At 43.5% G+C, this 25,210-nt stretch overlaps 1 protein-coding gene and 1 non-coding gene across 5 annotated transcripts in view; one reads left to right on the top strand and one right to left on the bottom strand.

Moving 5' to 3' along the window:
• Positions 1–2,162: 2,162 nt before the first annotated feature.
• Positions 2,163–2,353, bottom strand: LOC143685383 (U2 spliceosomal RNA). Its single transcript, XR_013176623.1, has one exon. It is a non-coding gene; the product is annotated as a U2 spliceosomal RNA (small nuclear RNA).
• A 12,198-nt stretch (positions 2,354–14,551) lies between these two features.
• The window catches only part of SPPL3 (signal peptide peptidase like 3), a 216,691-nt gene continuing 206,032 nt past the window's right edge, over positions 14,552–25,210 (top strand). For 3 of the 4 annotated variants that reach the window (XM_077160041.1, XM_077160040.1, XM_077160043.1), the window contains exon 1: positions 14,552–14,801. In XM_077160041.1, coding sequence (XP_077016156.1) covers positions 14,779–14,801 — 23 coding nt within the window. In that variant the 5' untranslated portion in view covers positions 14,552–14,778. Of the gene's footprint in view, positions 14,802–14,869; positions 15,122–25,210 lie in introns of those variants that run through there. The other variant, XM_077160044.1, reaches the window with a different exon arrangement.

Genomic DNA, 25,210 nt, shown 5'->3' with positions numbered 1-25,210 from the left:
GGAGCAGTGCCATCACCTTTCTTTTGTGGCTGACCCCCTTGGGTGAAGACTGTCCTCAGGAGAAGGGAGCAGCCAATACCCATAGAGGCAAGGAATCGATGCAACTTCTGGGAAAGGGGATGTGGACAGGGCACCAGGAGCATCTTCTATAGCTACTAGGCAGTTTCTAGTCAAATCCTCACTGCCACCTTTCTAACCCAACTGCCCTACCCCCAACCTCTCCTAGTGGTAAGGTCAGAGAAAGCTTTTAGGAAAGTGTGCATCTCCCCCTGAGACCTGAAGGAGTTAGCACACAAAAAGGAAGACGGAGCTGGAAGAGCTTTCCAAGCAAAGGGCCAGCACCTACAAAGACATGGAAGACGGAGCCGAGAGAGCATATTTGCTCTCTCTCTGAGAGAGAGCCAGTGGGGCAGAAGTGCAAATTTATTGGAGTATGTACATACAATGGATGTTATTCAACCATAAAGCAATGAACTACTGCTACAGCATGGATGAACCTTGAAAACATTATGCTAAATAAAATAAGCCAGATACCAAAGACCACACATTGCATGATTCCATTTATATGAAATGTCCAAAATAAGCAAATCCAGAGAGACAGAGACCAGGCTGTCAGAGGTGGGGCTGCTAACAGGTGTGGGGTTTCTTTTGGGAGTGATGCAAATATTGTGGTATTTGATAGTAGTGATGGTTGTACAACTTTGGGAATATACGAAAAACTACTGAATTATATGTTCAACAAGGGTGAATTGGGTGGTATATAAATTATGATGTCCATTTAAGAGAAAAGAAGGAGCCCAAGGAAATGTGACCTGGACCCAAGGGAGGAAAGGAGCTGAATTGGGGATTTATTCTGGAGGTGGGTTCATTTCCGTGTGAATCTGGAGAAAAGCAGAAGCAGCAGCAACTGTGGAGGAAGTCCCCGTTCCCCAGTCAGGGCTGTTTATGGAATTGAGAGGCCATGCAGTACTGGCATTCAGAAAGTCTCAGACTTGTGAGCTTGCTGGCTGTGTGTCTTTGGGCCACTGGCTTTGTCCTCTCTGGGCCTCTCCTTGGACTGGGAGGGGTGAGCCTGGAAAGCCCCAAGCTGCCTTCTCAGCATTTCTCAGAACACTGTTGTAACCTGAGTGCCTCCTGACACGCTTCACGGGGCACTGACAACTGCATGTCTCTACATGGCTTCAGAGTCCCCAGATACACCGGACCCTGCCCAGCCAACCCCAGCTTTTAAAAAGGACAGGTCCTGAATTAGGAGGGCGTTTTCTCTCCCACGACCCCCCCCCCCCGTCTCTTGTAATATTTGACACATACCAAATTATATATTGATTGCACAAATACTGAGACTATATCTGTGTGCTGGGCCCTTTTGTTGATACTATGGATATAGCAGGGACTAAGACAGACCTAATCACTCTTCTCATAGAGCTTTCCTTGTAGAAGGGTGAGACAGGCAATATAAAAATTAAAAAACTGACACTTTCTATGTATCGGGTGGTAATAAGTGGTCCAGAAAAAAAATAACGCAGGCAAGAGCTTAAGAAACACCATGTGGATGATGGGACGGCTGTGTGTGTGTATGTGTGTGTGTGTGCATGCACGCAATTTTAAATAGTGTAACCATAGAAGGCTTCAGTGAGGAGGTGACTTTTGAGCTAACCCCCTGATGTATAAGTTGTAAAGCTTAATCACAAAATAAATATCATCCGTGAACCCCCTCCCAATTTAAGAATAGAACATTGTCACTCCTGAAGCTGTGATTTTTGGGAGACTTGTTTACACACACACACACACACACACAGATTAGAGCAGAGCTTCTCAAACTTTCCTGTGCAACGTGAATTCCCTGGGGATCGTGTTGAACTGGAAATTCTGATGCAGTAGGTCTGGGCCAGACCCACATTTCATCATTTCTTTTTTTCTTTTTTCTTTTTTTTTACTTCCTAGCATTTATTCATCACTTGCGCAAAACTTGGGTTGGCCATCACCACGAATAAAGGATGTGTCAGTAAAAAGAAAGAAAGAGACGAAGAAGAAATGACCGTACAAGCAGCTCAGGGGGAAAAACACAAAGAGAGCTGTAGACATCCCGGTCTGGTAAAGAAAAGAAGCAAAGCAGAAGAGCAAGGAAATATCAAGTCTGTCAGTTCACACCGCAATTGAGGAGGGGGTGCACCGTTCCTGGAAGTACTGCAATACCAGGTCGATGCGTGGAGTGGACGGAGCAAGCTCCCATTCCATCTCCCTGCTCCAAAAATCCATTTAATGTATTGTCCTCGGATAGAGGACGCATCAGATATTAAACTGATAAGAACAGATACTACACTTGATCTTAGCCAAAAGGCCGAGAAGCGACCACGTTTCAGCATTTCTAACAGCAAAGCTCCAGCGTTCACGTGATTATCTTCGGCTTCTTCCTTATGGCTAATCTCCTCCCTATTCCTCCCTCTACTTCCTCCAGGGTGCCTTCCTGGCTGCCACTCCTTACTCTCCCCTCCCTTCTCACAGGGTTTCTGGAGTACTTTACAGCTCAGTCAGGAAAGCTGAGGCAGGCGGTCTGGGTGCCACATGTCGCTCGATTACAAGATCTCTGTTGTGACCTTGGACAAGTCACTGTGACCTTGGGCAAGCCACTGGCCTGCCCTGGGTCTCAGTCTCCCCATTCTGAAAATGAAAATTAAGAGGATCTTCAAGATCTCCTCCACCTTACGTGAGTCTCGGTGGCAGGCAGGGTCGGCCAGCCACTATCAGAGCTGAAAATATCAGATAGGGTTTCTTGTCCCCAGGCGAGGTCATTTGGGTGGAACCTCTTGGAAGTGGGGGAGGGACATGGAAAGGACACCGAGAAGGCAGAGCGGTCTGGAATTCACGTGGCCCCCGCTGTCCCACAGTGGCAGCAGGCTGTGTGTGGCAACGTCCTCATCCATGGTTCCAGCCATCCAGCCCCTCTCAGTACCTGCCAGCTTTTTTATCCTGTTTCTTTGCCAGTTCTCTGAGCATCCAGATATGCTTCCAACAAATTCTTTTCTGCCTAAGTTAATTAGAATTGGATTCTGCTGCTAGCAAGTGAGGCCCCTGCTGGGCCCAGACCTTCAGCAGTCCTGTGATTGGGTTAAGTATGTTATGCCATTTGGATGCGTATCTCTTGTCTCTGTCACCAAACTCTCCTCCCAAAGTAAAGGAATAGCCCAAAGGCAGCTGCACCTGCCCCCCTTAGCTGGGGTTTGATTTGTCTGGTTATCCGCAGCTGGCCACCCACTCCTGTTGTATTACACCTGGGCTGCCTTACACATTGAAATGGTCTATTTGGGTCCAGGAGGCATTTGAGTTTGCACCCCTTGTTTAGGTGAATAGAATATTCTGGTTCACGCCTTGTTTAACCTAGAGCTGGTCTTTTAAGGCCATACTTGGGGACAGGATGTGGCACAGTGAGGTGAGCACAGGTTTGGAGTCACATACTAGCTGTGTGACCTGGACACGTCCATTAACCTCCCTCAACCCCTGTCTCCCCAAATCTGAACTGGAATTAATCGTTCCCAGGAATGTAAAAATGCAATGAGCTAAGGTCAGTAAAGCATGGCATGGAGTAGGTATTCAGTAAAAGGTGGTTAAAGAGTTAGGGAATTCTGAAGATCCTAAATTTGAAAGAGCCTAGCAGCAGGCTTGAGTCAGCGTGGGTGCTTGGGATTTGTCCGTCCACTTCCCCCAGCTTCCTCGTTACCAGGCAGAGTTACTTGGTGCAGATGGGTCAGGGCTGAGCAATCGGGCCATGGTTCCCTCCAGAGGGGGCAAACCAGGCCCCTGGTAGCTCTGGAACAGTCGGGAACATGCCCCATCCCCTAACAGCAATGGAATCTAGGTACGGGGGATGGGATATAGGTACGGGGGATGGGAATGACGCCTCAGGAATTACGGCCATCCACACCCCTGCATCGCATGGGACCCATGGGCTCATTTACAAAGAACCACCACCCTGTTCAGGTGTCTGAACCTGGGTTCAAACAGGTCCAAACCAGCCCAACAAGCTTGGCAGGGCCAGAGAGAAGCTAGATGCAGGGAGAGAAGGGGCCCCAGAGAGAAAATCACAGGAGGAAGACCTCTCTTCGGGAGGGGTGCCTAGAGAGCGGAGAGAATGGGGTTCAAGGAGCAATCTGAGACCGGGTTCGAAACATCCAGAACCAGCCTTTCTTCATCCCCACGTAGCTCCTCGTTTGCTCCCGGATGGATGTGGGTCAGTGGTGTGAAGGCTAGAATAAAGTCCCGTGGGGCCCAGACAGCACTGCCAAAGGATTCCTCTCTGAAAGGGCTGGTTAGGAGACGCTGCAGAAGTCTGGCCAGCGAGAGAAAGCAGTCAGCAGAAAGCTGCCCGAGGTGGGCGGGCAGGCCCCGCGGGGAGGTGGGGGTGTGTGCAGAACTGGAGACCCACAGACCTGGAGAGCAGAGGGCTTCCGACTGCAAGTGGCAGCTCTGTGCACACCCGAGGCTCCTCCTTCCAGTTTCTTCCAACCCACAACCCCTGTCAGAGCCTGGAGGGTCACCGAAATATTGGTTAAGGGGACCCATGGAGTAAACGCACTTCCTTCCGGCCAAGCTGACCCCAGCTCGGAGCAGCAAGACTGGGTGTGGCTGTGAGCGTGTCCCTTACACTCTCACTGTTCCCTCACACTTACGGAGCCCCCTGTGCCAAGCTCCGTTCCAGGTGGATGATGTAGGTCTACGGTCAAGGTCTCTCCAGGAGCTGGGGGTGGTAGGAGAGGGAACGACAAATGAGTCAACAGATGCATCCATCGCATGGAATTTGATAATACCCAGTGCTGTGATGGACACAAGACGATGTGAGGGAGATGCTAAGGTCAGTGATGCTGAGTGACCAAAGTTGGCCCTGTGAGAAGGAAATGCACGTAGCCAGGGGCAGGGGGTCACATCGATGTTTCCTTTTTGGCCGGGCACTGCTTCCAGATGGCCTCGCCTCAACGGGGTCCCAGACTTACCTTACCTGGGGGGCAGGGGGTGGGGAGCAAACAGGGCTGGCTCTGCAGCTCCCTCTGAGTGCCATCCCCAGGGCGGGGGTGGGGGGGTCTTGCCTTAGGGATAAGGCTGAGTGGGTGGGTGTCCTTTGAATGCTCAGCAGGGGCGGAAGGGCTTTGGGATATGCTTCTACCTGCCCAGGTAGGCCCAGGCTGCAGGGAGAGGGTGTCACCTGTGACTCATTGCAGGCAGAGCTGGGGAACCTCCAGCCACCTTTTAGGGAGAGGCTTTAGGAGAGGATCTGAGACGCTCGCAGAGGTACCTACAGAAATTAGGGCTGATTGTCACTGAGGCAGGATCCATACCCCTTGCCCCTGCACGCCCCACAGAGGCCACAGTGAAACTGGAGGTTCGTTTCATTCCTGCCTCTTCTGGGCGAAAGGGAGTGTGGATCTTGAGGACACGAAATCAGCATTTCCTAGGGGAGAGGCCTGGGGCTGTGCTGCAGCATCCGAGACACTTGCTCTAAGATGTACCCACCTGGCAGGGGCCTCCCCCAATTAACCACCAGCCTTTGCTCCTTCTTGCTCAGAAGCGTCTCCTTTGGTGCACACTGTATTTCTCTCTCTGCACTCTGCCTCTCAGTCACTCAAACCCAGACCTTTCTATTTCCTGGGACATCACACTTCCCTGGACTTGAAGCCCTGGCCCCACCATCCATTTATGATCTGTGCCCCCTTTGACCAGCTCCTTACCTTTGCTGCATTTCAGTTTCTTCTTATGAGAAATGGAAATAAAGAGTCTAGCCTCATAGAGTTGTTATCAGATGTTTCATCCGGCAAATATTATATGATTTAAAAGATACAGAGCACTTGGGACTGTGCTTGGTGCCTAATAACCATGCAATAAATGTCAGCTATTTTGCTATAATCCTAATTAAATATTTACTAGGCATTGGGGGTTCCATGTTGAGGAAAACAGACACCATTGTGGTGGACGAGGTGAAATAAAGGATGCACAGCACGTGGCCCAAAGATGGACCCTAGTAAATGGTGGCCCTCCCTTCCTTTGTAGTTCAATGTCCCAGCTCCGGCTGTTCAGCTCACTGAAACCTTAAAACCTGACCTGTGATGGAGGCTGAGTGAATGCTCTGGCCAGCAGAAGGGCTCCAGGAGTGTGCTGGACACTAGTCACCTCTGGGCTGTGCACCCAAGGAAAGGATTCCCAAAGGAGGAGCCTTGATGGGCAGTCTTCTAGGCACGAGGCAAGTTGTGAGGGTAGCAGAGAAGCCCCCTCTCAGAAAGCCACCGACCTGTTCAGCTGGCGTCTGGAAATGGGGTGTTAAGTGCTTTCCGTCCCTTGGGTCCTCTTAGTCAGGTCTGGGTTTCCTCTGGGACGCTCTGACTCATGCGCCTCTCCCAGGTGGTTAGTTTCAGCAATCTAAGTGTGGTTTTTGCGATTCTCACACCCGATTCTTGTATTCAGAAGTTGCCTTTCAGGGCTTCACTGAAGGTATGGTCACTGAGGTTCAACTCACAGGCAAGAAAGGGCATATCCTGGAGCTGGGGACTTCTTAAACCAAGTGCAACAAATTCTCCCAGGCGTTGGGTTCAATTCAAGATGTTTCCTGCTCTGGGAAAGAGGGAATGGGAGGGAGGGGTTGGTTATCAGTTGTAAGGCTAGAGGTTGGGTTAACTTTAAGAGGAGAAGAATTCTGAACTAGTTTAGAAGGCATAGGTCTAGTCTGATTCTGGAAGTTGGATTTAGATAGGAGGTAAAGCAGAATTTCACGACAGCAGAAAAGCCAAGGTGTGTTACTAATAATAGCTACCACGTAGTGAGTGCTTACAGGTACTAGGCACTTTGCTAAACACTTCACATGCATGAACTCACTTAATTCTTGAAACAGCCCTGTGAAGTCGCTGCTATTATTATCTCCATTTATGAAAGGGGAAAGCAGGAGGCTTAGAAAGGTGGAGCCACCTTGTTCAAAGCCACACAGCTAGGAAGTTGGAGAACCAGAATTTGAAACAGAGTCCAGTGACTCCAGAGCCCACAGCCCTAATCTCAGCATGGGTGTTGTCAACTAACTACAACATGAAGGAAAGGTGAGATTCCTGAGCTACAATAGACATCAGAGATACTTTGCTCCTACCAGAGGCAGGACTGGGAAATCCCGTAAATGGGAATTAGAATCACTAGGGAAACAGTATGAAACGCAAATCCCCACTCTCTACCACTAGAGACACTGGCTCAGTAGGTGGAGCATGGCATCTCTATTTTTCATAGTTTTTCAGATGATTCTGATGTTGTGGGTTAAAACTACTGCCCTAGCCTGAATAGGGCTTTGAGGGCTCTCCCCTTCTCAATCCCCAAATATTTTCCATTGGGCTTTAAGCTGGAATCCAAACTACCTTGTAGTATTTATGAATGGTGGTAAAGAGGACAAGTACAGGGCTGTATCAGCAAACTGGTTTCAAATTCTGGCTCTGCCATGAAGTAGCTGTATGACCTGGGGCAAATGGCCTCACTTTTCAGACTCTTAGATTCCACAGCTTAAAAGGGGAGGGGCTAATTATACTGACCTTAAAAGGTTGCTCTGAGGATTAAAAAAATTAGAGATTGTAAAAGAATAAAATATTTTATAAAATTTGAAAACAAATATGTGCCAAAGCTCCCCAACTATTTGAAAGCCCTGGAGACCACCCAACAGGAGGCAGAGATGGGAGGGAAGGGAACCTTTGAAAGAGGGAAGCTGCATTGGGTGAGATTCTAATTTTAATGGCTTCTCTTTGAGGGTATTCTCTAATCTCTGGGGAGGGAGGGGACATATGTGGAAAATAGTAGTCTTACTTGATTGAAGTGTCAGAAAAGAGTTGAAATGAAAGCTCTATGTACCACATGTAATTTGAACTCCAGGAAAAGAGAAGAGAGAGAATGGGGCATGAAAAATATTTCAAGAAATATTTGCTGAAGATTTCTCAAGTTTAGCCACAACTTAGCTTGTTTCCAGGTAAACAGAGTGGCTGAAATATTATGAGGGAAATCCCAGAAAGAAAGAAGGGATCCATAGAGGAGATGAGTCCCTACATCTATTTATAAACTCTGTCCAACTCCTTGGCTGCCCACTGAACTACAGAGAATACCCCAAGGATCCCAGTGAAATCAGCAGCTGGAACCTGAAATAAACGAGTGGAAATTTCAACTACTGCCCTCTTCAAGAGAGACAATGTTTGGAATTTGGGTCCAGTCCAGCCAATTAATTGCCTGCTAGAATGAAAATAATACCTTCAGAGGAACATATCTGAATATGGGTCTCTACAATGTATCATTCACAATGCCCAGCACACAAAAACCAAGTACTAGACAAAACAAACAAACAAAAAAACTCAGGAAACTATGACTCATACTCAAAACTCATTCTCAAAGAGAAAAAAGCAATGACCAAGTTGTTGGTATAGCAGTGAGGATTTTCTCTCTCTCGCTCTCTCTCTTTTTTTTTTTTTTTGCCATGGGCAGGCTCTGGGAATTGAACCTAGGTCTCTGGCATGGCAGGCAAGAATTCTGCCACTGAGCCACCGTTGCATCACCCAACAGCAAGAATTTTAACATAACTGTTATAAAAAATTTTCAGGGAAAAAAATCTTAAAGGGAAATGTAGTCATAACGAAGGAACAGATGGGAATCTCAGCAGAGAAACTATATAAAAGAACCAAATTCAAATGCTGGAACTGAAAAATACAGTAACTGAAATAAAAATTAATTTGATAGGCTCAATAGCAGAATGGTGGTGACAAAAGAAGACCAGAGAGAGAAAAAAAGAAAAAAAGACTGAAAAAATTAAACCAAGCCTTACAGATCTGTGCATCAACATTGAAAGATCTACACATCAAATGTAATTTGGATTCCAGGAAAAGAGAGGAGAGAGAATGGGGCATAAAAAATATTTGAAGAAATATTTGCTGAGGATTTCTCAAAGTCAGCCAAAGACAAATGTACAGATTCAAAAGAGCTCAGTGATGTCGGTGAAGTGGTATAAACACAAAGAAAACTAGGCCTACACATAGCATAGTCAAATTGCTGAAAATCAAAGCCAGTGAGAAAAATTTTGAAAACAACCAAAGAAAAATGACCTAAACAGGAGACCTGTGATATAAATGATGGCTGACTTACTGCTAACAATGGAGGCTAGAATTCAGTGTGTCAGCATCTGTGAAGTCCTGATGGAAAACATTACATAAACTCAAACCAGATTTCTCTATCCACTGAAGCTATCCTTCAGAAACGAAAACAAAATAGAGACTTCTCAGAATAAACAAAAACTGAGAGAATTTGTAACCAGTAGACCTGTACTGCAAGAAATGCCAAAGTAGGTTTAGCCAGCAAAGAGAAATTACACAGATGAAAACTGAGATCTATAGAATGGAATGAAAATCACTCAAAATGGTAAATATGTCAGGAAGTATAAATATATAGAGCTATATGTTTCCTTCTCTTGGCTTTTTTTAAGAGACATATGGCTTTTTATTTTATATTTTTAATTATAATTTCAGAGCTAAAATTGTGACATTGTATGATGAGATTTATAACACAGATAAATGTAATTCAGATCATAACAATAGCACAAAGGATGAGAGTGGGGATAATATAATGGAATTACATTGTTAAGTCCCTATATTTAATATATAGTTGTACAATATCAATTGAATTGACTGTGGATAAATGAAAGAGTCATGTTTTAATCACTAGAGCAACCACTAAAAATATAATTCAAAGAGTGTATAACTAAAAAAGACAATAGAGGACTTAAAATGCAATACTAAAAATATTCATTTGACCCAAAAGAAGGTAGGAAAGAAGAAACAGAGGAAAGCCAACAACAAAAACCTGATGCAACAAACAGAAAACAGATAGCAAATGGTGGAATTAAACCTAAACAGAACCATGATTACTTAAATACAAATAGGAAAAACTCTACTTGAAACACAGAAATTGTCATTGGAAAGAGAAGCAGTGCTGTCAACAAGACGCACGCTTTAAATGGAAAACCACAGATAGGTTGAAGTAAAAGGATGGAAAAGGATATAAGATGAAAACTGTACTCACAAGAAAATGGGAGAGGCTATATTCATATCAGATTAAGTAGACTTCCAAATAAAGACTGTTAACAGAAATAGGAGGGTTACTTTACAATGATTAAAGAGGGAATTCATCAGAAAGATAAAACAATTAAAAATGTGTAGCCATCTGATCATACAGCTTCAAGTACATGAAGCAAAATCTGATAGAAGTAAAGGGAGAAGCAGACATATTCAAAATCATAATTAAAGATGTTGCTGCTACTCTGTCAGTGATTGATAAAACTGCTAGAAGAAAAATCAGTAAGGACTTAGACATGAACAACCTTGACTTAATTGACATTTATAGAATACTACACCTTCAAAATAATAGAATACAAATTCTTCGCAAGTGCACCTGGAATATTCGACAAAATCAACCATATGCTGGGTCATAAAATAAATTTCAATAAATTTCAGAAGATTGAAATCATACAGAATATATTCTCTGACCATAGCAGAAGTAAATTAGAAATCAATAATAATAAAATATCTGGGGAAGGCCAAAAGGTTTGGAAATTTTACAACATGCTTCCAAAAAAAACAACAACCCACGATCAAAGAATGTAAGTGATCTGGTTCCTAAGAAACTCACAAAATACCTTACTTTGGATCTTCTATCTGTCTTCTCATAATGTCTCTCACAGATATTTCTGTCCTTAAGGATTCTCTTTTTCAGTCCAGGAGAGGAGAGATGGGGGTGTGGGAGGGTATGTGGATTATTAGATCATGGAGAGAATCACAAGGAATATCAAGCATGATTTATTGTCCTGGATCTTGGTTCACCTTCTTGCTCACTAAAGCACTCATCCTACAAACTCTGAGTTTCTATTCTGAGCTAAGATCTGGTCTGAGTGCTGAGGCTGTAACTGGCATCTAGCCATAATTCCTTCCCACAAGGCATTCATAGTCCAGAGGGAAAGAGCGACAAACAAGCAATGTTGGTTTATTGTGTGTTATGATGCAGGTAAATTCAGGGGGCTGTAGAACTGCAGGGCAGGAGTATCTAATCCAGCCTAGGTTTGGTCAAGAGAGACTTCCTGGAGGAGGTGGCATTGACACCAAGCCCCAAAGTTATGAACAAAAGTTAGGGAGACAATGGGAAAGCCTTCTGGGCTCGGTCAGAGATCTGGAAGCAGAAGAGAACACAGCCCATCATGAAGCCGCAATCGTTCACTGTGGAATAGGAAGTGTGCATGGGTATGAGTATACTGGGGAGGTGGGGATAGAAGGAAGTGAGAGATGGAGCTGGAGGGACAGGCAGATGACAATTCCCAAAGGGCCATGAAAGCCACACTAAGGTGCTTGGACTTAAGCCTGTGACCCTCTCAGAAAGAATCGCCTAAGTAAGCCAGTCAGTCCTGACAATGCATGCTCCCAGGAGTCTATGCCTGAGGCAGATGACGTGTCCAGGGGAGACTCACTAAGTCTCCTTTGAACATACTTGGTAGAAGGAGTGATTCTATAATTGCTGTGGAGATAATTAGAGGAACTTCCTTGGCTCTTTCAACAAACATTGCACAAGCTGTGGCCCTCACCTGCAAGGTAGCCAAGCACCACTCCTGGGTGAGCCAATGCTTGCGTTTCCTGCCAAGCACATCTGACTCCCCCGTTGAGGCCCAGAGGTGCCATAGATACACCTGGGGCTGCTCCAACTTGGGGCTGAGTGCTGCTGACAGAGGGAATAAAGGTTGCTTCCCAAGTGCCTGGGCAGGCTCCAGCCAAACTGTGATTTTCAGATTCATTTCATCCTGGCCTTCTGGGGAGACTTCGAGCCCAGAGAGATCTTGATCAGGACCTGGAGGAACATTTTATATCTCAGCAACAATAGCCTGAGATGCTCAAGCTATCTGTCTCTGGCACACTCCTTGCGCTCCTGGGGCCACATATGGCCTGATACCCTCCCCACTTGGTCAAATGCTGTTTGGCTTCTTATAAGGTCTGCATTCATGCATTTCCACAAGAGCCCCTGGTTTAAATGGAGAGAAGAAAACCTTTCATCTAATTTCAGACCCCATACTTTCTTCACCCAAACCCCTTCCCCTTTCTCCCTCCCATCAGTAGTTTCTCATGGAAAGAATCATCCCTTTACTTCTGGGAAGGCATTGACTTTCTTTCCATCCTATTCCATCCGCCCAATACCAACTTTTCATTTGGCTTTGCCTTCTATGACTCATTGGGAACCAAAGCCCAAGTAAATCTCCCAGGGCTCAGTGTCATTTTTGTTCTACTAGTGACATGTCTGGTTGATTTTGTTCTTGGCTTTCCACAGAAGGAGCTTCTGTACCTCCCAAAGCCCCTTGTGCTAATGGCTTCTGGCCTTTCCCATGGAGTTTGGAGCTTTGTTCAAGTGAGACTCAGAGTGACTGTGTCTCATGCTCAAGTATACAGCTTGCTTTCTGTGAAAGCACCTGGCGAAGTTGTTAGAGTTGAACAATTGCCTTCCCATCGCCCCATGATATCCCCACATCCAGTGCAATTTCTGGCTGGGCAGATATTTGCAGGCTGTGTGTCTTTCTGTGAATGGTTAAGAGGAAGGGTCCCTGGTAGTTTGGTAGTTTCGTGGAGCCCTATCTTAAACCCTCTCCTAGGACTTCGATCTTATCAGCTGGCTCTTTCCCAGGGTTCTCCGGTGGAGCTCTAGAGGAAACAAGTCCAACCTGACTGGTCCTGGCATCTGGCAGTAGGGGAAGGAGGAAGAAGGAGAGCTTACTTCTGAAGGAAAAGTGTACTTGGCTTTCTCATGAAAGGGTTCCCCTAGGGGAAGAGACAAGTGGCATATGTATGGGCAATGGCCAATTGATCCATTTGGAGATAGATGCAGTAAGCCTGTAATTCCCCGTAAGCCTGGGCAGGCCCTGGGAAACTGGAGCAGAGCTAGGTCTTGGGCTAAAGTTGGGCAAGCTTCAGTGCAGCCTGTGTATGCCAGTTGCAGGTGTGAAAGCTTTCCTCTCTGCAGGTCCAAGAGGGCTAGTGTATCTACTATCCATGCATGCTTCTAAAACATGGGCTGCACTGATCATTTTCACTCATGAACATAGTAATTGGCAGGGAAGATTTACCTAGGCCCTTCGAAGTCTGGCCTCGATGCAACATTTAATCTCTTCTCTCACCACTCCCAGCCCAATCGTCCATCTCACTCCTGGGCTTTAAGATCACCTTGAACTCTCACCTTTCTGGACCTTGCCATTCTCTCCTTCTAAGGATGCTTTTCTGCCTATGAGCCTCTCATCCTTTCAGAGGTGGGCTCAATTCACCTCTCCTTTCTCTTCCCCTTTGCCTTCGGTTCAGTTCACTTTTACTTTCTCTGGTCTAGCTCTGTTGTGTTTACTTTTGTGCCTGCCTCCAGGCCTCTAGATGAGCAGTTCCCTGAGCTATTTATTTGCTCTCTCTGTTCCTTCTGCCAGGAACTCTATTCTCCAAGATCTATGCAGGGCCAGATCCTTCTCACCCATCAGGTGTCAGTTCATATGTTCACTCAGCAACTTCTTGCGTGACCACCCTATCTAAAGTAGCCCCTATCCCTATTCACCTGCCTTTACAGTCTTCATAAAACTTAGCAACATCTGAAATCATCTCCGTTTATTTGTCGGCTTGGATTGTCTAAGTTGTTTCCTTTAGACTGTAAGCTCCCGGAGGGCAGAGACCCAGCTCGCACATAATTGGCACTCAATAAATATCCGCTGATTAAACGAAGATGGGTATGGGGTATTCGACTTGGCACCGCAAGGACTTAGCACAGAGCCTGAGCGCAATAAAGGGCGCAGAGCGTAGGCTACTTGCTAAATGAATGAATGAACCAGTGCTCTGCCTGCAGACTGACAGGTTGACTGACAGTTGGGGACCCACGGCCAGCACACTGTTGATTGACGGTTGACAGCTGAGTGGCAGCCAAAGGACGCGCATCGGGGCTCCCGATTGGCTGGCTGCAAGGAGCCCTCGGAGAGGGACGGGATAGGGGACGCGAGGCAACCGCTCCGCGTGGGGCGGAGGGCGGCACCAGGCCGCTGGAAGCGGCCCAACCGCCCGAGGCTGTGCGAACAACAGTCGCCCAGAACCAACGAAGCGCCGTCTCCGCTTCAGGGCCCGGCGCGGGGGCGGGACGCGCGCGTCACGTGAGCGTGTTTTGTGCACGTGACTCGAGCCGGCCAAGGCTCGCCCCCGCCGTCTCCCCTCCTCCCCTCGGCGGGTGTGAGCCGTGCGGCCTCGCCTCACCGCCTAGCGCCCCCCTCAGCTGCCGCCGCCACCGCCGCCGCCTCCACCCGCCGGCCATGTCCCCAGGCCGTCGCCGCCGCCGCCTGAGCGCGGCGCTCCCGTGGCCCAGCGCGCAGTGAGCGCGGGGCCCACTTGCCGTTCTCTCGCTCGCCCGCCCCGGGGCCCCCTTGTTCTCAGCGCCGCCGCCGCCGCCGCCATGTTGGGTTTAGAGCCGCAGCGGAGCCGCCGCCGCCGCCGCGGGTGAGGGAGGCCGAGAGCGGAGCCCGCCCCGCCCCGGGGCCCAGGGAGCGGGGCCGCCTCGCAGCCCGGCCTCTCCCCTCCTTCAGGCTTTCTCGCCCGCCAGCCCAGTCCGCCGAGCGAGCGAGTGCCGGGCCCCGGCCGCGCCTTCCGTTCCCGGCCGGAGCGAACCGGCCGCCCGTTCCTTCGCCCGCTGCTGCCGGGCCGGCCTGAGCCTGCAGCGGAGCCCGCCAGAGTCAGCGCCATGGCGGAGCAGACCTACTCCTGGTGAGTGCGGGGCTCCGGGGGGCCGGGCGCGGTGAAGGTGGGGGTCAGGGCGCTGGTGCGGGCGACCCGCGGGGGAGGAAGAGAGATGGAGAAGAGCAAGAGGAACAGGTGCGTGTTGGCGGGGGGATGCGCTGTTTGGGGGGTGCACGGTCCCCCCGTACCCTGACGAGAGGCGTTGACTGGCTCTCGCGGAAGGCGGTGAGCGGCTCGGGACCCGGCGTCCGAGAAGGGGATGTAGGAGGAGGCTGCGGTGGCAACGGCGGATGTCAGCTGGCCCTGGGCGGAGCAGGTGATGGAGAAAGGGGAGCATGATCCCGAAGGTGGGAATCCCACGATGGCAAGCTGAATTCGACGGGCACCCCGGAACTGAGTTGTGGGGGTGGCTCCTAGGCAGAAGGAATCGAAAGGATGGAGAGAAACGGTTCGGGGCAGAGGTGGACTACTGGGCTGAGCGGGAAGCTTTGGTGGGAAAAACAGGCGATGAGAGGCAGAACTTCAAAGTTGTGAAAGAGGAGGAGCCGCCTGGATTGTGGGGCTGCTGCTTAGCTCTGGGACGAGGAGCGAAGGGAGAGGAAAGGTGGGCAGGGGCCCAGGAGTGAGGAAAGGAAAACCATAGAGGGGAGTCACAGGTGGAGAGGTTGGAAGAGGAGCCTGTTGGGATAAGAGAGTTCAGGGAAGAAAAGTTGTTGGTGACTGTGGGACATGGGCAGTCTCTAGTAAGGACTGGGGCTCTTTCCTTAACTGGCCTGGTGCCCTGGGCCAAGTATGAAGACTGAATTATGCCCACTCTTGTTGGACTTTCAGAGTTAAGTAGCTTGTTAAAGACTGAGAAGCTTGTTATGTAGCTTATGGAGTGACAACATACATATCCTTTGAAGGAGGTGCCAAGGTTTGGGGAAAGGGGGATTAGAGGCCTTCCTTTAGCATGCAGAAATGAAATATTTTGCAGGAGGAAGTTGAAGGAATGGTGATAGTATCCGTGAGAGTGGAAATTGGATCCTGGGAAGGGAATAATGGCTGGAGGGTGAGAAAGCAAGAAATGGGATGATTGTAGATGTGTGGGGTGTGTGTGTGTGAGAAATCTGGTTGCAATTTAGAGAGATTGTTTGAAGATGGCATACACTTGGAAGCAAATATGGTTCGAAACGGAACTCTAGACTTCTCCTTTTTAGAAAAGGGTTTAGTAGATGGGGAAGAGCAAAGCATTGAAATTGGAAGTGGGATTCTCCACTAACTTGTTTTATAACTGGACAAGGTAGAAAGTTCTCCATTCCTGTTTCCTTACCTCTAAAATAGGGGAGTTATCTTTTTTTACAGGCTGTGAAGATTGAATAAAGAAAACTTTACAAAACACTTGACAAATTGTCAAGAACTATACTTACTACAGTAATATAATTATCTCAGGGAAACATCAAAGAAATGGCTAACATCTTTGAAAATAAAGATGAATTTTAGGTAGAAAACTTTAGTGGATAGTTTGTGGTGTTTTGGGTTGTGATAAGTCAAGAACTTAATATGTCTTCACATAGGGAAAGAGGTGATTGAAGATAATTCAAAGGGAATTTCAGTGATGCATATACAATCTCAAGAAGATAACTGAGAGATTGAAAGAAACTTAAAAGGAAGAATTAAAATCTTGTTGATCAGTTGTGACTGTTCATGTACTTTAAGAAAAAATCATTTAAATTAATTTGATAGTTTTGAGATGAAGTAAACTGCCCGTTTGTAGCAAGTGATGTGGAACATAAGATTACAAGTCTCTCTTTCTTATGGACAGAGTTAGAAATGAAGGTAGAGGTGATCCTGTCATACTCTGTGCTAACTCCTCTCAAAAGTCTTACATACTGTGAGAGCTGAGACTCCTGATGGCTGCCTTCGTGTTTTTACCTGGCCCTAGAGAGACTGTGGATGGTTTAAATAGTAGTAAATAGTGGCTAAGAAGTGGGGAAAATGAGAGTATTTTCACTACATAGGTTGACCACGAACACCCTTTGTGTGATTTTGGTTGACTCTATTAGTTAAAGGGTGATTATATTGTGAAGTTTCAGTTTAAAATTTTATTTTACTAAAATATTCCTTTGATCTCAGCTTCCTTTATTTACTTTAAATAAATCCCAGATTTAGGTTACAGAGGAGGAAACTGAGGCTCAGGAGGCCAAGTGATTTGCCTAAAATACTTTAGCACCTGTGATGTTTTGTTTTGTTTGACATGAATTTTCCTATCATTGTATTCATTGTCAATGAAATAAAAATACAGAAAAGAAATTCAGAAGTATACATAAACTGGTTTTTAGATTATCTATCATTTTGCAGTATCTTTGTCACTGTTACCTTGGTTTGTGCAAATAATCAAGAGTTGATTAATTTTTTAACACAGACTTATAGCCTTTATCATATTTTATTTGTATGCGGCCTTTAGGAAAATCATCCTTGTGGAGACTACTGTGACACTATAGATTTGTTTAGTGATGAAATTGATGAATAATGTAGAAGCATATGAAAACAGACTCCGTTTGGATCTTTATAAGAAGAGAACAAGTAAATTGCTAAATAAGATTGGCCATGAGTTGATAATTGTTGAAGCTAAGTGATGAGAGAACGTAGATGTTCATTTTCTGTCATCTTTGACATGTTTAGATTTTTCATGATACAAAAAAATTTTTTAAAGCCCTAATATGTAAGTTTATCCCTTTCTTGATTTCTGAGCTTGCTTTCTTCCTAGCGAATTCTGTCAAAATCCTGTTACATTGAGGCTTAGCTCAAATTCCCCCAACTGTGAAGCATTTTCTGGCCACTTCTGAAAGTGACCTTTATTTTTAATATTTGTAGTTTTGTCTGTATCACCCCTTGCTTTTCATATGGAAATGTTTACTCTCTTCACTGTAGTGTAAGCCCCTTAAGAGTAAGGACCATATTACACTAACCTTTGTTCTCCCACAGTTTTGCACATAGCACCCATAGTAAAATGCTGGGTGATTGATTATGATACTGGATTTTCAGGGTGGTTCATCATTAGTTGAAAGAATTTTAAGCGTAAGGAATATCTACAGATGGATGAATATTTGCAGTCCATATATTTATAAAAGGGTCCTTTTGCTTACTTTTTTTTGTTTCCTTGTGTTGTCATGCTGTATGAAGAATGCCATGCTTATTAAAATTTTAAATAAAAGCTATTGATAGAAGAAATTAAAATAATTGAGAGTAACACTAGAATTTTAATCACGATTTAACCACAAAAACTCAACTTGTGTCCTTTTCGCTCAGATACACTGAAAAAGTAAAATACATGTGAAAACACAAATTGAAGGTGCAAACTAGATTTTTACTAATTTGAGAAAAACACTTCACTCAGTGTATGTTTATGAGCAGTCATTTTAGCCTAAGTTCTCCAAGAAAAAGGAACTTGTCTCTTGATGGAGTTAGGTAGTACTTTCATATAACTCTACTTCAACCCTGCCAAAAATTACTATGTTAGAGTTAATGTTGGTGTACAGGGGGAAAAAAGAAAGTCTGTCTTTTGGAACCTCTTTTAAGTGAATTTAGTTTGCAAAATAGTATCATAATATTGTTGATTCCTCTTGTTCATGGTATTTATCTTTTAAAGTTAGCACGAACACTGAGTTAGTGAATAATGAAGCGATGCTTCTAGGGTAAATACAGGGTTAGGTTCCCGTGAGCCTCTGTCCACAGCATTTTTGTCAACGGATTAATATATGTCCTTGTTTTATGTATGTTTCTGTGTAAAGATACCTTATTTAATATATGTTGTTGGTTTATTAATATTGAAGTCACACTGTAGCTCAATCCTGAAAGAAACTTAGCTAATACATGTGTTTTCTCTGGAAGGCACATCACAGCCTTCTTGTACTTAGGACCACTAGACAGCAAGCACTTCAACACCATACCTGGGGATCCATCTTAAACAGTAAAATCACCAAGAAAAAGTATAAGAATGTGAAAAATGAGGCACAGAATATACCACAAAAAGGACACTTATTCACAGCATAACCCAAACAAGAAGGTAGAGCGTCATCTTTCTTGACCTGGGAATGTGCATGTCAGGTGACTCAAAGTTTTCACCCTTCTGCATGTGTCCATGAATTACTGCAAAAGTGCCCCAAGTATAGATTTTGGGGTTAAAATAAATTTCAGTATGTGAATTTGCAAATACAGAATCTGTGAATAATGATGATGAATTTATTGTTTTTCTTGTGTGCTAGGCCTTACAAAAGTTGCTAAGTAAGGAAAGTCAGGCTTAAAAAATTTAACTTGCCCTGCGATGTAAATGGTAAAAGCCTTCAAAGTTAAGACCCCTTGACACCAAGGCTCTGATGTTGAATCTGTCCACTTATGTTCCACAGCACTACTTTAAGCCAGCTTGTGCTCCTTTGCCTGGGTTCCTTTATTAGCCTCCACGTTGGATTGCTTCTTCTGCTCTTGTTCCTCAACAGTTCATTTTCCATACAAGTAGCCAGAGTGGCCCTTTTAACAATCCAAGTCAGATCATATCAGTCCTCAGCTTAAATCTCTTTGCTGCCTTTTGATCATACTAAGAATAAAATTTCAAATTCCTTAGTAGGACTCTTTATGGGTTGGCCTTGTATGTGTGTCTGAGGGATAACAGACAATAAACCAGAAGTTACGAAAAGGTAAGATGCTTTGTATTTTGGTACTTCTCCAGTGCCTGGCACATAATAGGTATTTGACAAATATTCATTGAACAGGTGAATAAGAATGCAACTTATCTTAAGATCTAATCAAAGGACTACATTATATTGAGGTAATATATTGTGGTAAATAGATATTATCATGTAAGGTATTTGCAAGTAGTGCTAACCTGGAGACTGAAAAATAATACAAATTCTCCATAACTAATGGAGTCAGTTGTACATTTGGATTACTGTTGTATATACCTTGTGATTATTGTATCTGATGGTTTTCCAGAGAGAAATTACTTAGTTGAAAATGTGTGTCTAGCAGTATTGACTTTAGAAGTCTTGCCTATTATTTTATTATTATTATTTTCTTATTTATTTTTTTCTTTGGCAGGCATGGGGAATTGAACCCAGGTCTCTGGCATGGCAGGTGAGAACTCTGCCTACTGAGCTGCTGTGGCCTGTCCCCTGCCTATTACTTTATTATTATTATTATTATTATTTGTAATTCATTTTTTTATTTTTGCATGGGCAAGCAGTGGGAATTGAACTCAGGTCTCCGGCATGGCAGGTGAGAATTCTACCACTGAGCCACCATGGCCCACCCTGCCTATTATTTTTAAAACATGTTTTGCCCTTGGTTAAGGTGCTGTGTGATGTCGTTTTGGTGATGTGTGATTTAAATTAAAATAAGCCAAAGCTAACACTGTGAATTTGTTTTTAAGTCATTCCCCTCAATGTTTGCTATAAAGGCTTTACAGGAAGGGAAAAAAAGGAAGGAAAAAACTTGAGAATTTATAACTAAAGTAGTACTAGGAATTAAAATACCTAACGCTCATGTATATCTCAAAATAGATTTCTATGTGATTATTTATTTAAAAAATGGCAACCTCCATTTAGTTATGAGATATTATGTAGTTCTAAGTAATTGTATTTTATTTCAGCAATAACACTTTTCATCATTTTTGCTTCTTTTGTCAAGCCATCTTAAGAAAATCAAGAGATGTCCTAATAAGATAGTATCTAATCAAACGCTGGTTTAGTTGGTTGTATTTGGTATCTGAAACTGTAACTGCTGCCCATGGCTGTAGAACCATGAATATGATTTGATTTTTTAAATTCTGTAATCTTTTTTTGAGGTGTTTCTGGAATTTAGTGCCTCCTTTTTTAGGAGTTAGAAATATTGATTTTCTTTGTTGTATATATATATTAAGACAAATTTGCAGCTTTTGGTTTTTTATAGCATGTTTTCAAATCCTTTGCTTAAAGATTAGAGGCAAGGTACTCCTCTTCTGGGATTTTAACCTGTTAGATGCTTAGAGAGGCTTCAGGTGACTGAATTCAGATTTTCAGGAAAAATCTACAGTTAGTCACCAGGATCCTTGTGATGAATTGTTACCTCAGATTTTATTAATAGGTCCATCACATATTCAGTAGGCCATAGATTAAAATTCAAATCTCACACAGTTGCTGTGATAAGACTAGATTGAGTCCCTGTGGACAAGTTATGTTTATAGATGATTTTAAGGCATTAAGACCAGTGAATTTATTTTCAGTAAGGCTCAAGACTTTATAGATAATCCCATTTTCTAATGAGTTTTTAGAGCTCACCCTAACCTGGTAGCAAAATTTGGTAATCTCTATTTTGGAGTCCCAGTGTTGATAGTGAAGAACCACTAGAGAATTTTTAAAGTGCTCTGAAGTAGAGTGTTGTTCTGCTTTTAAGTCTGTGGAATTACATTGAATTTAAGTGACCACCCCCAAAATATTCATTTCTGTCTTATACCACTGTCATTAAATTTTCAATTAAGATTCTAAGATAGGAGACCCTACCACTGTTCTGGTTTCTTTGAATCAGGAAATCTCTCCTATTGAGGGTGATTTTCATTTCTGATTAGCTAGGACCTAGCCTTGTCTTAGTCTTAGGGTTATCATTTATACGATGGTTATTCCTGTGTTACTCTACAGGTTTGTTGTGAATACGATCATGATATAATATGTATGGAAATGCTTTGTAAATTGAGTGGTGCTATTTACAGGCGAGCTATTTATTTTCTACATTGTAAATTCCAGATAGATTCCCTTAATGTGAAATGATTTTTTTCTTGTTTCATAATTTAAACTTTGAGAAGTCCATGGTCTCATCCTTCTGTTGGGTATGCCAAATAAAAAGGAATAGAAATACTAGTTTGCAAATTGTCATTGATTTATACTGTTGCCTTTGAAATATGTTATCAGGTCATCTTCTTTTAGTTAAAAGCTTCACAGGCCATCACTGTATTCCACAAAACAAAAACGGAAAATGAATAAAACAGTTTTTTCATATATCGTTTTATTTTGATCTTTTGAACACCATTTCCTTCATCACCTACTCAAATGAAGGAAGAACAGTGGTGTGGATAGTTCAAGTCTTTCCTGGTTTTCTTTGAAATGCACAGGAAGCCTTTCTCCCTTTTGAAATGCTTGAAGAGGGGCTGTAAAGATGTTTCTTATCGGTTTCCTTACTCTATACCAATCCAGCCAGGCACTTCCACTTCCCTTTATTTGAGGGCCCCAGGCTTGGAATTTTACTCTTGACCCAAATAGCAAAAATTCTTTTTTTTCCTCTGGGGGTGACTCTTAGGTCTAATTTTCAAGTAGGCTTAGCCTATCCTTTGTGGGGTTAAGTTTCATATGAACAAACCCCAAGATTGAGAGCTCAGCCTATTGCTTTGGTTGTCCCCACTGCTTTTGAGAATATCAGGAATTCTCTACTTGTGGAAGTTAAATTTTCCCCTTTTCTTGCCATTCCCCCAAGGGGACTTTGCAAATCCTTTTTTATTCACTGTTCAAATCACCCTGGGATTTATCCGGGCATCACCCTGGACAAACCTACAAAATCTCATGCCCTACTCAAGGTTCCATGTACTATGGTGTTCAATTAAGCTGTCCACATAAGTTATATTAGGAAATGCACTAGTCAAAATATAAATTTTATACCAAATAAACATTTTTTACTTTAGTCTCACACTATCATTATACACTCTAGGCATTCCTAGATTATATCATCTCAGTCTTTATCATCTATCTTTCGTTCTGATTTCATTTGTGCCCCCAGGCCTCCTCCCTCTGTCATTCTCACATTCAGCTTCATTCAGTGTTCTAACATAATTGTATTACAGTTAGGTAGTATTGTGCTATCCATTTCTGAATTTTTACAATCAGTCCTGTTGCACAATCTGTATCCCTTCAGCTCCAGTTACCTAATATCTACCCTATTTCTATCTCCTGATGGTCTCTGTTCTTAACTGAAATTCTCCAGGTTCATTCACTAATGTCAGTTCATATCAATGAGACTGTACAGTACTTGTCCTTTTGTTTCTGGCTAATCTCACTTAGCATGATGTCCTTAAGGTCCATCCATGTTGTTACATACTTTATAACTTTATTCTTACAGCTGCATAATATTCCATCATATGTATATACCACAGTTTGTTTAGCCACTCAACTGTTGATGGACATTTGGCCTTTTTTCATCTCTTGGCAATTATAAATAATGCTGCTATGAACATTGGTGTGCAAATGTCTGTTTGTGTCCTTGCTCTCATCTCCTCTGAGTAGATACCTAGCAATGGTATTGCCGGGTCATATGATAATTCTATACTTAGCTTCCTGAGGAACGTCAAACTACTTCCACAGTGATTGTACTATTTGACATTCCCACCAATAGTGGACAAGTGTGCCTCTTCCTCCACATGCTCTCCAACACTTGCTGTTTTCTGTTTTATTGATAATGGCCATTCTGGTGGGCGTGAGATATTTCATTGTGGTTTTGATTTGTTTCCCTAAATAGCAAAGTTTTCATTGTTTTTTCAACTTGATTATCCAGACCTGTTGACCTGAGTACTGTACCTGACTTTATTTTGTGATTTCTCTGTCTTAATTTTTGTCCAGAGTTGTCTAGCTTGACCTTCTCAACTTTGCCTGACAGCCTAAGCTTTTAAACTTTTGTATGCTCTGATTTTATGAAGTTAAGAAATTTGCAGTCATTTTTCAAAAATGCTTGCGAAATATCCCTACTCTTAGAAATAAAAATATGTTTTAATGGGAATTTCTATTTTTTTTTGCATGGGCAAAAATTGTGTTTTAAAAAACAAATTCTCTCATGTAAGCCATTGATTAGCATACACATCTTTAGAAATGTCCCCAGGAACCCCAGCTAAGCTAGCTAGAGTTAGTTGAGATTTGAAATAAGATCAGAGTGTAGAGATGAGAAAATGAAAAACCAGAAGGTGAGGCTTGGGAAAGTCATAGTTGAGAAATGGCAGGAAGAAGGGGAGTCAGAGGAAGTTCCATGAGAGGTAGGATGATTAGGAAAGTGTGATAATTAATGAAAAGGCACAAGAGAATTTTTAGGGGCAAGAGTGTAAAAAGCTACAGGGTTCAAAGAGAATGAAGAACAACCAGGCTATTGAATTTGCAGAAGTCATTGTTGAAAGTATAAACAATATAGTTAACTATATTAAAGTTTAAAGTTAACTTTAAAGTTGAAAGTATAATAAACAGTAAAGATCAGAGTAGTAAAGGTGAAAGCCACAATAGGGATGGGTAATGAAGAATTAAAGGCATTTTGGGGTACTAGCCGTTTATTTGAGAAGATAAATTGTAAAAAAAATAAAAGAGGATGGTTGGTATAGGGCTATAAGGATTTTATTTGGTTTTGTTTTTTAATACGGGAGAGAACTGTGTATTAAGAGGCAGGTCGAGAAATTGATCTTGGAAAAAGATGAGATTTTCATTGGAGAAAATACTGTAGCTTAAAGTTACAGATATTTGCTTTTTTACATTCATGAATTTCAGCCAAAAGTTGTGAAGAGAACTTAATGGGGGTGAATGCTTGGTGCAATGGGGGTGAATGCTTGGTGCATCCATGTAGTAATCTTCCTCTCTTGGTCTTTACGTTGTCACTAGTTTGGGTTGTATTTTTCATTTTTTTTTTTTTTTATACATGGGCAGGCACCGGGAATCGAACCCAGGTCCTCTGGCATTCCAGGCAAGCATTCTTGCCTGCTGAGCCACCGTGGCCCACCCTGGGTTGTATTATATTTGGGTTCTCGGGACTTTTCATTGCCTGTGTATAAATCCAGCCTCTCTAGTCTGACTTATAAAACAGTTTGACCTTATAATCCCTCTTCCCTATATTTTCTTTAAAATACTTGTCATTTCAGCCAAACTGCATTACTCATTGTTTCCCCTAAGTAGCTGGCCTGTGTGCTTTTATTTAAATAGACTCTTCTGTGTGGTTAGTCCTCATCCTAAATCCCTAAATGTCTGAGGCCTACCCGTCTTTTCAAGATCCAGCTGAAATGTGTCCCCTGTTAATAGGGCCTCTGGTTGGCCCAGGAAAAAAACTGTTCTCATATTTATAGCTCTTATCTGTCTCTATCATATCTTAGGATTTAAGATTTTCTGACCTTGTGAATAATTATGTGGTGATAAATATTCTCACCATAACAGTGACCTGTGTAAGGATAGGATTCAAGTTATTAATTTCACGGTACAGCAACCTGACTCATAGTAGGTGCTCAGATTTTTTTCTTTTTAAAATGAGTATTTTAGAGACAGCATGGCTACCTGAAAATAAAATGATAGGGCATCTAGAAGAGAGGAGAAGGGTACTTTCCTAACATCTTATTGCTCTTTGAAGAAAATAGAAAAGTAACATTGTTACTGTCAGATTGGGTTAAATATGGTAGCCAGTTTTGCCTAACTTAC

This window comes from Tamandua tetradactyla, chromosome 5 (genome assembly GCF_023851605.1).
Source record: "Tamandua tetradactyla isolate mTamTet1 chromosome 5, mTamTet1.pri, whole genome shotgun sequence".
In the NCBI taxonomy this organism is placed as follows: Eukaryota; Metazoa; Chordata; class Mammalia; order Pilosa; family Myrmecophagidae; genus Tamandua; species Tamandua tetradactyla.
The sequence above is the reverse complement of the archived record's forward strand: the minus strand, read 5'-3'. Positions and strand labels throughout refer to the sequence as shown.